Consider the following 14,665-nt stretch of genomic DNA (forward strand, 5'->3'; position numbering starts at 1 on the left):
CCATCCCCAGGCCCTCTTTTTGACTATTTCACTCCCTCTTTGACCTTTGAAGACATTAGGATTTCACTCAGGTCTCCTGAGTGAACATAAACACTTCATTCTACATGTCCTTCCAATTGCTTCCTTCCTCTGGGAAGTGCTGGCAGGTCCCAGGCTCACTAGTATTCTCTGAATATAGATCTGATCTCTTCAAGGCTGTCAGGGGTCGTTCATATCAGTGTTGCAATCTTTCAGAGCCATTGGTGGATATGGATTGATCACTGTCTTCTCTGAGCTTTGCCACTTTGCCCTGGAGCATCCTTGCTGAAGCACCCTTCTCCTTCACCTCGGTGTGCTGGACCTCCCATGGTCTTCTTGGCTAAAGCTCCCTAAATCTTCCTCACCAGGGTGGGCCCCCTCTTTAGCCTACGTGTAGGCTTCTGGATGCCCCTTTTCCCTACAATGGCTGCTTACAGGTATTTCTTTTTTAATTATTATTTGGACTTGGCTGTCTTTTGTTTAATCTTTTTCTGGACTGCGCGTGGCTGTTCTGCTTCTGTTCGCTCAGCCATCTTGATTAGAAATGTTTCTCTCTCCTTTGCCAGTCTATCATCCATAAAGTCTTGCTCACCAACTGCTTATGTCTCCCAGCACTCTGTAGCACAGCAGCTCCTACCTCTGCACTGAAATTCAGTTCTGCGGCACCAACTGCCAGTGTCTAATAGGACACTTCAAACCGGATGTCCTGGAGACGTAATGATTATAGCTAAGGTTTGCAAAGTACTTTACAAATATTATCTGCTTTTACAGATATCTCAAACTTAATATTATATAAAACAAAACTCATTTTCTTCCTCTCTAAACATATACCTATTCCAGACTTCCCTATTCCTATTAAAAGTATCGCCATTCTTCCCAGTCTTTCTGCCTTTTAATTTACTGTACTCCATGCCTGGAATGCCCTCCCTCCTTACATCTGCCTCATAGGATCCCTTTTTTCCTGTAGGACTTAGATCAAGCGCTGCCTTCCACGTGAAGCCTGTTGATTTCCCCTCCCCCAATTACTAGCGCCTTCCCTCCCAACTACCTTGTGTTTATTCTGTATATACATATTTGTGTACATATACGTGTTTTCTCCACCCATAGAATATAGGCTCCTTGAGGGGAGAGATTGTTTAATTTAAAATTTTTTTTCTCTTCAGCACCGAGCACACTGCCAGGCACATAGTAGGTACATAAAAAATGCTAGTTAATTGGTTCATTCATAGCCATCTACACAATCTGATAGATAGCATAAGTACTATTATTTCCTTTTTACAGGTGCAGAGGTGAAAGGTCACTCACTAAATGTCTGACAGCATTCAGACTGAGGTCTCCTGACTGCAAGTTCATGTTCCTTTCACTATAGGGTATCAGGAAATAAGACTGGAAACAGGTAGGTTGGGGCCATATTGTAGAGGATTTTGCACTACTTTCACTGCTTGCCCCTTATGTAGAAATGCAAATCCTCCCTAAAGACACACCTTCCTTATTTCTGTAGAAAGCAAACCATCTGCTTAGTCCCCCAGGCTGACAACCTAGGAGTCATTTGTGACTCCTCAATATTTCTCACCCTCCATATCCAAGCTTTGCCAAGGCCTGTCAGTTTCACCTTTGCAGCATCTCTGGAATATGCCTCCCTTCTCTCCTCTGACACTGCCAACATTCAGGTACAGGCTGTCATCACCTTAAGCCTTGATTATTACAATAGCCTGCTATTGAGTCTGCCTGCCTCAAGTCTCTGTCCACTCCAACCCATTCTTCTATAAGCTGTCAAAGTGATTTTCCTAAAACATACGTCCAACTGTGTGACCTTCCCGCTCATTAAATTCCAGTGGCTCCCTATCAACTCCTAAAATCAAATACAAAATCCTCATACTCCCCTTCCCACCCCCTTCCTGCTCCATGTATACTCTTCAATCCAGTAACACACTGGATTCCTTCCTGTTCCGTGAACAAGACATTTCCTTTCTCGGCTCTGGCCTTTTTATCTGGCTGTCCCCCATCCCTGGAATGTCCCCCATCTCTCTCCTCATTTCTACCTACTGGCCTCCCTGTTTCCTCCAAGGCCCAGCTAAAATCTCATCTTTTACAGAAAGCCTTTTCCAGTCTCTCTTAATTTTAATGCCTCTGTGGAGTATTTGCTGTTTATTCTGTATTTAGCTTTTGTATACAGAATTTTTTGCCTTTTATCTCCCCCATTAGATTCGGAGCTCCTCAAGGGTATGAACTGGTTTTTTGTCTTTTTTGTGGCCACAGTGCCTGGCATATCGTAAGTGCTTAATAAATGTTTATTGACTGACTGAGAGCCAAGTGTAAGGATATATTTGGGAGAGAGTACCCTCATGTCACAGAATGTCAAGTGTCTCCTCTTCTGTGAGGGTTTCCCTTCTCAGATTTTAGTCATTTTTTCCTCCTCAGTTTGCCTTATATTATTTTCCTGTGGGCTGTGTCCTTAAGGGAAAAGATTATTTCCCTTTTCTATTCATAACCCTAGTTCTGAGCACAGTAAACCTTGTATGAGATTGGCACCTAATAAATGTGTTGACTTCAATTTGCATTCCAGACAGGTTTATCTGACTTTATTTACCTTGCAGGCAGAGAGCAGTGGTTACAGGATCTTAAGAAGCATGACAGAATCAAAGATGACATTTTAGAGAGATTGATGGAGCTGTGATTTTATAGGATGGTTTGGATGGGAAGAGCCTAGAGTCAGAAACAAGGTCAGAGGCAGTTATAGTACAGTAGTCCCAGTGAAGTAATGGGCTTCTATAAGAGTGCTAATGGGGTACTATACATAGGTACTGTGGAGGTAAGTTCAAGGGCCGTTGCAAAGGTAGTGGTACCATTGACTGAAAAATGAAACTCAAGGAGAGGGACCATTTTCCCTCCAGGGCTTCCTGCCATCTTTTCTCCCTTACTCTGAACCCTTTTCTGTACTCAGAGATACTAATGGGGACTGTGGATATGCTGCTTGATAACTTCAAAATTTAGAAGCATCTCCAGACCTCCTAATTTCTATTATTAATGCCTTGTTGCTATTGCTTAAGCATAGATCTGATCATATGACAACTGCTGTTCAAAGCTATTAGTGGCTCCCATATTGCCCACTGAAAGCTCAAATTCATTATACACTGAAAGCCCTCTGTAATTGAGTACCTTTCTAGCCTTATTGAATTCCTCCCTCACTTAAATCCAATTCACTTGGCATGTCATGGCATCACCTCCCTGATGTCATGGTCCTTGTGAAATGAAGGACAGACAGCATGGCAATGAATAGTACTCTTCTTTATGCATTCCATGCTTCAGCCAAATTGGACTTTGCTCAGTCCCCCAAACATGCCTTTGCTTGTTCTTTGCCTGAAATGCTCTGTCCTCTGCCTGCTGGATTCCTACCCATACTTTAAAGCTAAGCTCAAATGTTGCTTTCTCCAGGAAGTTTTCTTCCCCAAATCTCAAAAATCAGTTTGTTTGCCACCATTCTTGGGTACTTACCATGTATGATTTTGTAGTATAGCTATGAATATGCCATTCCTCCCGCACCCTTCCTCATTATGTACCGTAAGTTCCATAGGGACAGGGACATTTTAGGACCCAGCCCAATGTTCTGCCCATAATAAGTATTTAATAAAAATTGGTTGAATTTTCTAGACCCTTTTTGATGGTATTTTGATATTTGGGCCTGCATTACCTAGAGGATAAGTTCCAGAAGTTGACTGGCTATTGTAGACTTTCCCTGTTAAGTTTGGTGCAATGATATCTTATTTCATCATTCACAGGATTGTAGATTTAGAGCAAAAAGAGACTTAAGAGATAATTTGTCCCAATCGCTCCTTTTGTAGTTGAGAAAATTGGCACCCAGAGAAGTGAAGTGGTTTGCCCCAGGTCACACTGCCAACTTAGTCACTCTGCAAGCATTCAAAGTGTTTTCCCTGTGTGCCAGATGCTGTACCGTGTACAAGGGGTGACATATATGTAGGCTCTGGGAATGCAAAGTCAAAAGTTCCTTCGAGGAGCTTTCATTCTATTGAAAGAAATGTAACACCTTCACACAAAAGTAGGTACAGCCTGTACATAAAATAAGTGCAAAGTGGTTGGGAAGGGGAGTCACTAACAACTGGAAGAATTAGGAAAAGTCTTTTGAAGGAGATGATACTTGAGCTGAACCTTGAAGGGAGCAGAAGGTTCTAAGAGTTAGGGGTAAAAAGGAGAGTGTTGCCAGCATGGAGAGCAGACTTCGTAAGGGCACAGATGGAGGAGCTGGGATATCCCCTTAGAGTGTTGTATACGGGAGACAGTAAATAGGCCATTTGGCTGAAGCACATATGAGATGGAATAATGTGAAATAATTCTGGAAAGTAGGTTGGAGCTAGATTGCCAAGAGCTTTAAGTGCCAAAGAGGAATTGATATTTTTTCCTAGAAATAAAAGGGAACCACTGGGGCCTCTTGAACAAGGGAGTAGTGTGGAAGATCTTTGCTTCAAGACCTTCTCCACGTAAGCTACATAGCCAGAATATGCACGCACGTTTTCAGAGGCCAAATTTAGTGCTTATTCACTGCACTGTTCTGCCTCATGTCTGTTATTCTGGAATTTGCCATACTTGTTCACATAGGGGAATCATGGGAAGTACAGTTAGAGGAATAAACTGATACCTGATTTTGGGGGGTCCTTGAATACCAAACCAGATAGTATAACAACTCACAGAGACCAGACTGTAGAAAAAGGGGAACCACTGAAGTTTTTGAGGAGGTATCAAAATGAAAACGCTGTAGAATGTCAGAATGGATTTCAGGGGGCAAGAGCCTGGGTTTCCTACGTGGCCAGAATTGATATTTTTCTCCCTACTCCAATGAAAGCAACTTCATAATTTTTTCTAAAACATGTCAACGTTCTATATTAAACAAGATGCCTGAAATTGCTCAAGGAACCTAAGTCCTATTAATATCTTGCTTGCTTCCTTTCAGAGCATTTACCAATTTAGCATATGCCCCACCCATGACACCAATACTGAAACTGTTCTTTCTAAGGTCAGTTACCAAATTCATTTGCCTTTTTCTGGCCTCACTCCACTGGACCTCTCTGAAGCATTTCATGTCACTAACAACTACTCCTCCCTTAGCTGTCATGAGCTTCTTGTATTCCTCTCTACTTTGTCTACTTAACTGGTACTCACTAAGAGTATTCCTCCCTCAAAAACCTCACTTTTTTCATCAGTACTTTGATGGGGATGATCATTATCTTTTAATGCCCTTTGTTTAAAAAAATTTTTTCTTGTTCAGGTTGGTGAGTTCATTGGTTTGGGGGGCTCCTGGTAAGGAAATACTCTCCGTCAGCATACAGTAGCAACTATTTTTCCATTTATAACCTTAGATAATTGTCTGGGCCATTGAGAGGTTAAATGACTTGCCCAGTGTCACACAAACTAGTAAGGCAGGATTTGTACTCAGGCCCTCCTGACTTGAAGGTCAGCACTCTCCACTGTGCCCCCCTAACTTCAGTGATTTCTTCTTTAGGAAGTCATCTGAAATCTAAATTTGTAGCCTCAAATCTACTCCTGTCTAATAAACATTTCTACTTGGATTGTCAAGCTTAATGCATCTAAAAATGAACTCAGCACTTCTCCCTAAACTGCCTTTTATAGCTTCCTTCTTGGTATCAGTGGCATCACTGTTCTCTAATTTGCTCAGGTTTGAAATGTTGGTTTCACCTTTAACATCTGCTATTTCCACTCAGTCACTAAATCGTGTCAAGACACTCTGGGTTTCTGGCCAAAACAGAAACAACTGCTTATTTACATTCACTCTGAGCCAATCAAGGCCCAAACAGTGACCAAGTGGGGCTTGGCCTGAGACCTGTTTGTTGTTAGCCAATCAATGAGAGCCAGAATGATTTGTGTTTAAGGCTTGGTCCTTAAGAAAAAAAAAAAAGGTTTCAGTGATCAAAATTTACATTCCTCTGGACAGAGCACCCACAGGTAAGGGTATGATACCCTATGTGGACAGGCAGAATGGAAAGAAAAGACAGAAAGAAAGAATTGTGTTGCCCAACTGGATAGTTCCAGTTGGGTCCCCAGTGAGGCAGGTCCTATTTTCTAACGAAGGACAAACAGCAATCTCTGTGAGTAGAAAATAGGAGCTGCCCTACCAGGGACCTAACTGGAACTGGCCAGAGAGGCAGCACAGCTCTTTCTCTCTGTCTGTCTGTCTGTCTTTTTTTCTTTTTTTCCCCTTTGTCCACTTGGGGTATCATACCCTTACCTGCAGGTACTCTGCCCAAAGGAATGTAAATTTTGATTGCTGAAACCTTTTTTTTTTTATCTTTAGGACCATGCCTGAAAAACCTAAATCACTCTGGCACTCATTGATTGTCCAACAATAGATCTTAGGCCAAGCCCCACTATCCCATGTGTTGTTTGGGTCCTGATTGGCTCAGAGTGAATGTAAATAGCAATTGTTTCTGTTTTGGCCAGAAACTCTGGGAGTCTTCCCTTCTCAGATTGATTTTTTTTTTGACTAGGTAAAAAGGCCATTCTCTGCCTTATTTCTTATCTAGCAATCATTGAATGGGTGTTGCCTCAGTCAAATTGAGACCTGTTAAACACTTTAGCTTAAAAAAGCTGAAGTCTTTTTTTATTTTGGAAGCTTTAGAACATTTATTATTTTTATTATAGATTATTGCCATGGAAAACATATTATACGTGAAATAACAAAGGTTGTACCAACTCTTCAATGTGATATTCAGAATATCATTAACAATATTCAAATTGCTTCCTTCTCTAGCTATTGGACATAACTTATTTTTCTCCTATTCCTAGAAAACTTTCATATCCCATGCTTATAGTACCTAGTTACTTTAGTGGAACCTCTCTTAGCTAATACCTAGCAACTTCAATTTCTGTGACATCAGAGATTAAAAAAATATTAAATTTGCCTGAATGAGAATCCTCACCTCCACACTTCCTCTGTCATAACTAACTGCCTCTTATCTAAGAAATTTCACTGGCATAATTTTTTTTTATTCTCAAAGCAGTGGTAACATTTGTCACTTAAGTAGCATTATAATGAGGTTAGGATATTGGCAAAAATAAAGGTATACTTTCATTATGCAAATCACCATGATCAAATTGCCTCCTGGACCTGCCAGAAAGGCCAAGGTCTTCTACTGCATCCATCTACTCTAGTCATCCTGATTTATATCTGGCCACTAGACCCAGATGGCTCTGGAGGAGAGAGTGAGGCTGCTGACTTTGCACAGCCCTCCATCACTTAAATCCAATTCACTTGTGTGTCATGGTACCACCTCCCTGATGTGATGGTCCTCTTCAAGAACAAAGACAAACAACAAGAAGTCATGTCAATTCTTCTTTAAAATTTCTGTAATACCTGTCCTCTCATTTCTATTTCTGTTGATTAAGGATTCTGTCTTTACCCTTATCTGCTTGTCCATTCAAGTCTGTTCATCTTTTAGTCTGGCACCTGTCCCACCCCTCCACAAAGATCTAGTCCAGCCACTAGCGATCTCTGTGGTTCATTTGTACTTAACTGGGTGATACTGCTTTGTGCTATTATCCATTTCCGGAATGTATAGCTCATCTCCAAGTCAGGGACAGGGACCATCTCTTATAGAGCAGTAGGCACATAAAGTATCTCAGTAAATCTTTTTTTGAACTAAATCTAACAGACTTCTTCCTCTCTCAGGATCCTGGTTTTGTTGTTAGTGTGTGTTTGACTTCCCTTTGATGCAAGTCCAGGTGTGTATCTGGTTTTTTTTCCCCCAGATATATAAAAGTTTATGAAAATATATTTACAAAACTGGAAGATCATAATAACCATAGCTCAATAATACACACACTGATTCCTGTTTCAACAAGTTGTATGTACCTGTTTCTTGCAGATAATTCTGCCCCAGCAAGCCTGTTGAAAATTATCTTTAGGGGCAGCTAGGTGGCACAGTGGATAGAGCACCGGCCCTGAAATCAGGAGGACCTGAGTTCAAATGTGGCCTCAGACCAAACACTTGACACTTATTAGCTGTGTGACCCTAGGCAAGTCACTTAACCCCAATTGCCTAAAAAAAAAAAGAAAAAAAAAAGAAAATCATCTTTACACTTAGATGTATTTGGCCTGTGTAGAGCCTCCTTCACTCACCTAGAAACTACAATTTCATTGAAACCTTTAATAATTTCACATTCACAAAGTAATTTAAAATTTCCTTTTTAACTTTTTTAAAAGTACATCTACTCATTTTAAGAATAATTGCTGAATTTTTATAAAATTTCTTGCCCAAGATAGTCTAATCATTGGATAGGAATAGGGACTGGACTCGTGCTTTCATTGGTATGGGGAAATCCCAGGTGAGGCATCTCCTATCAATGCAGGTTGGCATCTCCTCTTTGACTCATAGCATTATGATCACATGGCTAGTGTGTGTCAGAGGGGAGCGCTTTGAACCCAAGTTTCCCTGATCCAGAGGCCAGCTCTCTATCTACTCCCTTTCTAGTCTGAGATTTCAATCAAAATCCCATATTTTGTCATGGTACACAACTAATTAAGTTCTACAATCTGTTCCTTAAACTAAAATTCAGTGAATCTGAGAGTTAGTTTTTCTTCAAATCTTCTAGTTTCTTACAACATTCTAAGGTAACCTCAAGGGCCTAGCAGGTCTATAGTTCAGGTATCAGTCAGTTAACAAGCATTTATTAAGCTCTTATATATGCTGAGCACTGAGCTAAGCACTGGAGATACAAAGAAAGGTAAAACAAAAAACAAAACCATTGGTCCCTGCCCTCAAGGAGCTCACATTCTGATGGAGGAGACAACATGCACACCAGGCCCCCATCACTTCATTCCTGGATTATTGCAGTAGCCTCCTGGTAGGTCTGCCTGCCTCAAGTCTCTCCCTATTCCAGTGCATCCTCCATTCAGCTGCTTAAGTGATTATATTTGTTTGCAAGTTGTCTCCCTCATTAGACTGTAAGTTCCTTGAAGGGAAAGGCTGTCTTTTACTTCTTTTTGTATCCCTAGTTTTGTACAATGCCTGGCACACAGTAGGTGCTTAATAAATGTTTATTGATTTATTGATACAAAATATATACAGTTTAAATGGGAGGTAATCTTAGAGGGAAAGTGCTGGGGAATAGAGTAGGTGAAGGAGGGACTGAGAAGGGTCTTGATTAGCACTAAGACTTGAAGGAAGACAAGGAAGCCAGAGAAGGTAGAGGTGAGGAAGGAGAGCTTTCTTTACAGTCATAGGCGACAGCCTTTGAAAGATATAGATTCAGTAAGTGGAGTGTTGTATGTGAGAACAGCAAGGAATGAATCCATCTCTGGATTATAGAGTGAGTAAAGGGGAGTAAAGTGTAAGAAGACTGGAAAGGTAGGAAAGGACCAGGTATACTTGCTCCTAGGAGGTAATAAGGAGCCACAAGAGTCTATTAAGTAGGGAGGTGACAGGGGCAGCTAGATGGTGCAAGAGGCAGCTTGATGGTGCAGTGGATAGAGCTGTGGCCTTGGAGTCATGAGGACCTGAGTTTAAATCCGACCTCAGACACTGACACTTACTAGCTGTGTGACCCTAGGCAAGTCACTTAACCCTGATTGCCTCACCAAAAAGCCTCCCCCCCCCAAAAGTAGGGAGGTGACATAATCAGTCTTGTACTTTAGACTAATCACTTTGGCAGCTGTTTGGGGGAAGGACTGGAGTAGGGCAGAAGTTTAAGGGAGGAAAACCAGATGTCTAAGAAATGCAATCACTTGGTTTTAAAAATTGCAGTTGGTGGCATTTCAACCATTTTGATAAATTCAAATGCAAATTCAGTCATACTGATGGATAACTGCAAATAGTATACCTGTATTTAATAAGACATTTGATAATCTTTCAGTCCTTATGAATCAGATAAAGAGAGATGGGGTAGATGATAGGAAAATTAGGTAGTTTTGAAACCAGTTAACTGACTGGACGTAAAGACATCAACCTGAAGTGAGGTTTCTAGCACAGTGCTCCAGGGATCTCTCGTTAGGCCTGTTAAGTTCCACATTGTCAACAATGACCGGGGATGTCATCTCGGGTGACAGGCCTGTCAAACTTGAACTTGGCCCCAAACTGGGAGAGATTGCTAACACCTTGCTTTTGTTTTTGTCTTTTCAAATTAAGATTTAGAAAGATGCTCACAGGCTAGAATGGTGGGCTGAAGCTGACAAAATGAAATAAGGATAAAAGTGAGAGGCTGTGTGACAGTCCAGTCTTAGTCAAAAGACTTGGATTTAAATCTTGCCTCTAATATGTACTAGCTATGTGACTGACCTGAGCAGGTCACTTATCCTCTTAGTGCAATAGACAACTCCAGATGGTCTGTTGATCTGTGTTGGTGAAAGGAACTTGGAGTTCCTATTCCATGTATCAACAAAATCACAGGTCTGGGGGGACATTTAATGTGTATGTGTTTTGTTCACATATGCATGTGAACTTAAGTTCAAAATATCTACTGCGTAAGTTTTAAGATGTACTTAGCTTGTATTCTTGCTAGAAAGCAGTTCATATGAAACACACCTGAGCCTTCTGGTGGACTGCAGGCTCAACAAGTCAGTTGCATGATTTAGAAGCCCCCAAAATGAACATATCTTAGACTACATTAATAGGCAGCCCCAATCAGACTTTATCCAGCACACTCAGTCCAGTTAGGAGTATCACATTTTAGAAGGGATATTAACAAGTGAATTCAGAGGGAGATGACCAGGATGATGAAGGTATTTGAAGACCCTACCATGTGAGGATTTTTTGAAGGAATAGGATGTTTAGCCCAAAGAAGAGAGAAGGTTTGGGAAATAAGAGCTGTCTTTAGGTGTGTAGGGGACTGTCATATAGAAGAAGGGTTACACTTGTTCTGTGTAACCCCAGAAGGCAGGACCAGGGGAGTGAGCTTGGCTGAGGGGGGAGAGGAAGAGGGAGAGTTAAAGAGAAGCAGATCTTAGTTCAATGTAAGGAAAAATTTCCTAATAATTATTGCTACCCTAAAGTACAGTTTACTGCTTCATATGGTAGTAAGTTCCCTGTCACTGGAAGTACTTGAACAGATCCTAGCTAACCACTTATGAATGTAGAGGATGATTTCTGATTTTGGTAGGGGTTAATTGATGAACTCTGAACTCTCTTCTAAATCTGAAATTCCATGGTTCCATGGGAAGGAAAAAGATATTGAAAGGAAATCTTCATTGCCATATAACCTGGAAGCATTCAGCCAACATTCATACACATTAAGATAGTTACTAAATTAGCTCCAGCACATTGGGATGGATTTGCTTGGAGTCGTCCCCAAACCAAAGTTTCTCCAGCTCTTTGTACTCCCTAGGTAACTTTTTTTCCCCCTGCTAGGCAATGGGGTTAAGTGACTTGCCCAGGGTCACATAGCTAGTAAGTGTCAAATGTCTGAGGCCAGATTTGAACTCAGGTCCTCCTGACTCCAGGGCCAATGCTCCATTCATTGTGCCACCTAACTGCCCCGCTAGGTAACTTTCTATTGATACCACTTAGAGGATCCTGGCTTATCTTCCAGAGCCCACACCCCCTGGAAAAAGGGCCTTTACCCTTCCCTTTTTTGGGAGGAATGGGCTTACTTCCATTTCCTCATGGCATGCTCTGCACTATAGTGTATGAAATCAGGTAGTGGCAAGGATTTACTACACTGTATGAACACCTCTGGTTGGAAGTTTGTACCAGCTCCACTTCCAAGTTCACCCTTGTACAAACTCCACCCCTTCCCACCATTGCCAGAGCTGTTTCTCATAGTAGTCCTGGCCTCTGAGGAAGTAAAGTCCATTCTGTGTGAGCCCTAAGACCACCCCTTCCTGCCCCCTTTTTGTTTCCAGTCAAGACTGATTGCATTATAGCTACCCAACTCTTACTTAGCAATTTTCCAGAATTCTGTGTTAGTCACTTGAGTCTCCTCAAGTGGTTTCTCTGGTTCCTCTCCTGAAGTGAGCTTTCCTTTTTCAGACTGTTCTTGCATTTTTGCCTGGACCTGTCCTGTGTGCTTGTCACATCCTGGTTTGTTTCATAGCTATTTATGTACATATGTGACAGCATTCTTTGCCTTTTTTTGATCATATGTTTTACTTATTTTTTTTAACATTTATTTTTTAAAATTTTGAGTTCCAGTTTCTCCTTTTCCTCCAGCCTATCCCTCACCCATTGAAAAGGCAAGCAATACGTCACAGCTTTCATAAGGCAGGTATTGTCTTTACAGAATCTCCTAGTTCAAAGGGACCTTAGAGACCATCCTGTTCAACTTTTACCAAAATAGAAATCCCTTCTACAACACATCTGACAAGCAGTCATCCAACCTTTGCTTAAAAGCCCTCTAGTGAGAAGAAACCCACAACCTCCTAAATAAATAGCCCATTCTGCTTCTGCATAGCTCTCATTGTGAGGATGATTTTTCTAAGATCAGTACCATTTGAAGATCATTTGAAAGAAGCAGCCATGTGTAGCCTGGATCTTCCACGGATGTGGTTTCTCTTGGCTCCTTTCTGATACCTTCTGGCTTTGTACCTTGAGTACTGCTCATCACCACAGGCTGTGATGGACTTTCTCTGACATTAGCAACTTTTCCCCCTGGCACTATGTTCTATTGTCTGTGAGACCCATCTTCCTATTTCCTGAGAGCAGAACTAGGGAGGGGTCTTGTCCTGGATGGAACTGAAGCTAGGGCCATGAGCTCTGCCTCCTCCCTGAAGCCTTCAGGGAATAGAAATCCTTTGTTCTCTGTTCCAGACTTTCCTTCTTTCTCCCTTGCTTCTTCATGTACCTAATGGTCCTCAGGTCCCAGACTGCACAGCAACAGAAAGTGGCGATGACAACCCTTGGAGTAGCGTCGGAATCTCCACCAGCTCTGCCCCATATCAGCACCTCCTCCCTTGGAACACAGCCTCAACATGGTCATCACAAGGTTCTGCTCCCTTTCCACGACCCTCAACAAGGTATTCTTCACCATCACAATCATGCCTTCTGGTTTCAGACTGCCCCTAAATCCATAAAGCCCAGGTATCATCATGCATTCATTCAAGAGGCAGTTATTAAGGACTGTGTCCTGTACTAGACATTGGGAGAGTAACAGGGTTAAGATAATACACAATCCCATAATGTAATCCAATAACTGGATTCCATAGCATTTTATGATAAGTATACTAGAGTACAAAACAGAAGTGTTAGGTGAGGTCAGAGAGAGGATGTCATTAATGACAAGGAATGGGGGATGGCTAGGAGGAATGGAAGAAAGCATCTTGGATGATGCGAAAGAGTATGAGTGAAAACACAAAATCAGAAAGTCTAGTATTTGTTTTGGAGACAGTTATCCAATTTAGCTGGAACCCAGGAAGTATAGAAGGGAATAATATGAAATAAGGCTGGAAAAGTAAGATGGCACCAGATATTGTAGGGCCTTGAATGGCAGGCAGAAGAATTTAAGCTTTACTGGGAAAGCACTAAGATTTTTTGAGCAAAGGAGCAACATTACTAGATAGATATATGAGAGGTTATTCTGATGGTATGATGCAAAAATTGAAAGTGGGGAGGGAGAGTAAAAATAATGAGACCTTTTATAAGACTATTGCAATATTCTAGGCAGATGGTACCCATAGAACTAGAGTGGAAGTAATGGATGACAAAGATGTTGTAGAGGTAGAATTGGCAGGGACCTGATAACTTACAGGCTGTGTATGTCAGAGGTTTTGAATGTGGGAGATAAGGTGAACTGTGGTACAAATAGTGAGATCAGAATAAGGGAGTGATGTAATCTCAGTTTGGGGGGCATTGTGGAGTTTGAGGTGCCAGTGGGTCATCCAGGTAAAGATGTACTATAGACATTTGGAAATGGGGGTCCTGAGATAAAGGCTAAAGATGTAGATTTGGGAGTTAAACTTTGAGAGCCAGTGGAATTACCAAAGAAGAGAGAAAAGGACCAAGGACAGATCCTTGTGGAGCATCCACATTAAGGATAAGCAAAGGAGTGAAGAGCCTATCAGACAGGGGAGGAGCTAGGGTCAGATAAAGAGCTTTTAGAGAAGTAGGGTAGAGGAAATAAGGAAAGTGTTTTCTCTGAAACGAAGGGAAGAGAGAACTATTAGGAGGGGATTTTCAGCAGTGTCAGAAGCTGTAGAGAGGGCAAAGAGGATGAGGCCTGAAAAAAGGCCAGTGGATTTGACAATGAGACTATAGATAAATTTGAAAAGAATTCAGCAGTGAAGGAAAGAGAAAAATGAGATAGTACCTGGCTGATCTAAAAGGGTCAAAAGAAGGCTTTTTTTTCCCTTCTTAGAAGTGGGGAGATCTATGTATGTTTATAGGTAGATGGGAAGGAACTAGGAAAGAGGAGAAGACTGAAGATGAGTTAGTTGGAGAAGGTGACTGCTGGAGCCATGTCTTAGAGGATAAGAAAAGAAAAGGAATGAAGGGCCCAGGGAGAGGGATTAGTTTTAGTGAGTTGTAGGGATACTCTTCTTCTGTGGCTAAGCTCTGGTTTTATAAGTATTGGGCATGTAAATTTTCAGCATGGGGGATGGAAAGGTTCGTAAGTCCAGAGCAGAATCCTCAGACACACATACACAAGCACTCAGTCTTTTACCTTCTGAGCATCCCATTGCACTTTGGAT

The 14,665-nt window shown here is 41.6% G+C and overlaps 1 protein-coding gene across 8 annotated transcripts in view; it reads left to right on the forward strand.

Moving 5' to 3' along the window:
* LOC110214111 (uncharacterized) overlaps positions 1-14,665 on the forward strand; it is a 32,123-nt gene that overhangs the window by 9,606 nt on the left and 7,852 nt on the right. Inside the window, exons 2-3 of one of the 8 annotated variants that reach the window (XM_078153874.1) lie at positions 1,300-1,414; positions 12,789-12,994. The exons of 1 other annotated variant lie outside the window; for it this stretch is intronic. In XM_078153874.1, the coding sequence (XP_078010000.1) occupies positions 12,817-12,994 (178 nt within the window). In that variant the 5' untranslated portion in view covers positions 1,300-1,414; positions 12,789-12,816. Of the gene's footprint in view, positions 1-1,299; positions 1,415-6,732; positions 7,771-12,788; positions 12,995-14,665 lie in introns of those variants that run through there. 6 more of the 8 variants (XM_078153877.1, XM_078153879.1, XM_078153876.1 and 3 more) reach the window with 6 other exon arrangements.

Source organism: Phascolarctos cinereus, unplaced genomic scaffold (genome assembly GCF_003287225.1).
Source record: "Phascolarctos cinereus isolate Bilbo 61053 unplaced genomic scaffold, phaCin_HiC Scaffold_4;HRSCAF=312, whole genome shotgun sequence".
Taxonomy (NCBI): Eukaryota; Metazoa; Chordata; class Mammalia; order Diprotodontia; family Phascolarctidae; genus Phascolarctos; species Phascolarctos cinereus.